At 45.4% G+C, this 2,398-nt stretch overlaps 1 protein-coding gene across 1 annotated transcript in view; it reads right to left on the bottom strand.

Annotated features, from left to right (window-relative positions):
- heatr5a (HEAT repeat containing 5a) overlaps positions 1 to 2,398 on the bottom strand; it is a 33,764-nt gene that overhangs the window by 27,454 nt on the left and 3,912 nt on the right. The window contains exons 4-8 of the mRNA XM_020586383.1: positions 1,523 to 1,631; positions 1,101 to 1,250; positions 453 to 624; positions 100 to 263; positions 1 to 28 (exon numbers count right to left, since the gene is read on the bottom strand). The exon at positions 1 to 28 is cut by the window's left edge and continues 216 nt beyond it. Coding sequence (XP_020442039.1) covers positions 1 to 28; positions 100 to 263; positions 453 to 624; positions 1,101 to 1,250; positions 1,523 to 1,631 — 623 coding nt within the window. The remainder of the gene's footprint in view (positions 29 to 99; positions 264 to 452; positions 625 to 1,100; positions 1,251 to 1,522; positions 1,632 to 2,398) is intronic.

Raw genomic sequence — 2,398 nt, 5'->3', positions numbered from 1 at the left:
CCAGGGTGGAGACGAAGACCACACAGGCCTGAGGAAGAGGAGTGACATGAGTGTCTGGCTGGTTGAACCTGCTCCTCAGGTGAATAAATGATCACTCACCTGAGTGACTCCGATGCGGATGTCTTTGCTGACAGAGCTCGTTCCCTTCAACATGTCGCCGCTGGCTCGCAGGAAACCAGCCCCGCCCCGCAGGAACCCCCCTGACAACAAATCCATCACCTCGTCCAGAGAGCTCGGACCCCGCCCACCCTGCCTGGGGGCTGCTGGGAAGAACAGACAGAGAGGAGGAAGGAGGAGCTCAACCAGTGGTCATCCATTCATCACCACATGTTCATCTTTCCTGAAGTTCACTGAGAAATAAAAACTGTTCACTGCGTTATTTTCTAAAGCCTCCTCACTGTACTGTCAGTGCACAGGACTGCACGTCAGGCCCCTCCCCCCTCTAACCGTACCACTGGGCTGTCTGGGCGTCACTGCAGAAGCCAGCAGAGTTCCCAGCAGTTTGGCTACAGACACTCTGACGTTGTAGTTGGATCCTTCGAAGGCCCTGAAGCACAGAGTGGCAACGTTCTCCAACTCGCTGGTCCACAGGAACATGGCCTCCCTCTGCAGCTCCAGCAGACACTGACCGAGACAAACACAGCAGCTGTTAGCTTCTCTGCATACTGATGACAAAATGAGACAAACAATGTGAAGCCTGTCTGTTTTCAACAAATGGGAGGAAACCTGCCCCCCAGTGCAGCAGTACAGCTCACTGGGAGGGTCTTTAATATCTGGTGGACAACAGTGGAGGTCTACAGCACAGAGTGATAAGCTGGACCAGGGTCTGGACTCACATTACGGTGAGGACACCTCATTCACTGTGCTGCTGGTCTCTGGAAGGGGTTGGTGCGAATGACACAGAGAAAATCTCCAGATTTATTCTTTAAAAGCATCAAGAGGAAAACTAAGAGAGTCCTAATCACTGACCGTGATCTTTCAGAGAAGAAAACGAAACCGGTACCTGCTTGTCAGCAAACACATAAACCTAGAATGTGATGGATGATTCAGCAGGTAGGAGTAGGAGCCGTCAGGACGCTGTCCACGCTAGCCGCAGTTACCTTGGCAGAGGCGCAGCGTACGGCCATGGACCGGTCTGTCAGACACATTCTCGCCGCCTTGTAGACGTCACGGTGACACGGCACGCCGCTGGCACCCACACCTCGCAGGATCCTCTCCACACTCAACATGATCTCATATCGACCCTGAGACTGATAGACACACACACATACAATGATTAAAATTTCATTCACACTCAGCTGGGACAGTCACACTTTTAAAATTTATTTCTCACCAAATTACATTAAACTCTCAAATCCAAGAACGGTCGAGCCTCAGACAACAGCTGTGGTCAGAGAGAAACAAAAGTGGTTCTTCCCACAGCTTTGGGAGTAATAAGTGACAACAACTCCCTGACACTTCTTTGTATTTTTATCTGCATCCAGCTCTGACAGCAAACCCATTAACAGAGGAGCAGACGCACCTCAGCGCTCTTCATGGCCTTCAGCAGGTTAGCCATTGTGTCTTTGAAGGAGCCGATGAGCATGCGACCAAGATGCTCGTACAGAGCGCCCAGACACACAACGGCCGCCCTGAAATGCACACACAGAAATGTAACATCACAGATCAACAAATTCTGGAAATCTATCACGTGATCTGGGGGCTATTTTGTTCAAAAATGTCTGATTCTTAAAACCTGTTACTTAGGTCGGTATTCACACACACAAACCTCAATCAGACAAGGAGGGGAAATAAACAGCACGTTAATACTGCACTAAAACGTGCATCCAGGTTACTCTATAGTTGTTTTTGGCACCTGTTTTAATTTTAGCTTTAGTCTAGTCTTTGTGTGAAGCTGTTATTTTAGTTTTTATTAGTTTTAGTCACATTCATACTCTTTAGTCCAGTCTTTGTGTGAAGCTGTTATTTTAGTTTTTATTAGTTTTAGTCACATTCATACTCTTTAGTCCAGTCTTTGTGTGAAGCTGTTATTTTAGTTTTTATTAGTTTTAGTCACATTCATACTCTTTAGTCTAGTCTTTGTGTGAAGCTGTTATTTTAGTTTTTATTAGTTTTAGTCACATTCATACTCTTTAGTCCAGTCTTTGTGTGAAGGTGTCATTTTAGTTTTTATTAGTTTTAGTCACATTCATACTCTTTAGTCCAGTCTTTGTGTGAAGCTGTCATTTTAGTTTTTATTAGTTTTAGTCACATTCATACTCTTTAGTCTAGTCTTTGTGTGAAGCTGTTATTTTAGTTTTTATTAGTTTTAGTCACATTCATACTCTTTAGTCCAGTCTTTGTGTGAAGGTGTCATTTTAGTTTTTATTAGTTTTAGTCACATTCATACTCTTTAGTC

This window comes from Monopterus albus, unplaced genomic scaffold (assembly GCF_001952655.1).
Source record: "Monopterus albus unplaced genomic scaffold, M_albus_1.0 scaffold403.1, whole genome shotgun sequence".
In the NCBI taxonomy this organism is placed as follows: Eukaryota; Metazoa; Chordata; class Actinopteri; order Synbranchiformes; family Synbranchidae; genus Monopterus; species Monopterus albus.
The sequence above is the reverse complement of the archived record's forward strand: the minus strand, read 5'-3'. Positions and strand labels throughout refer to the sequence as shown.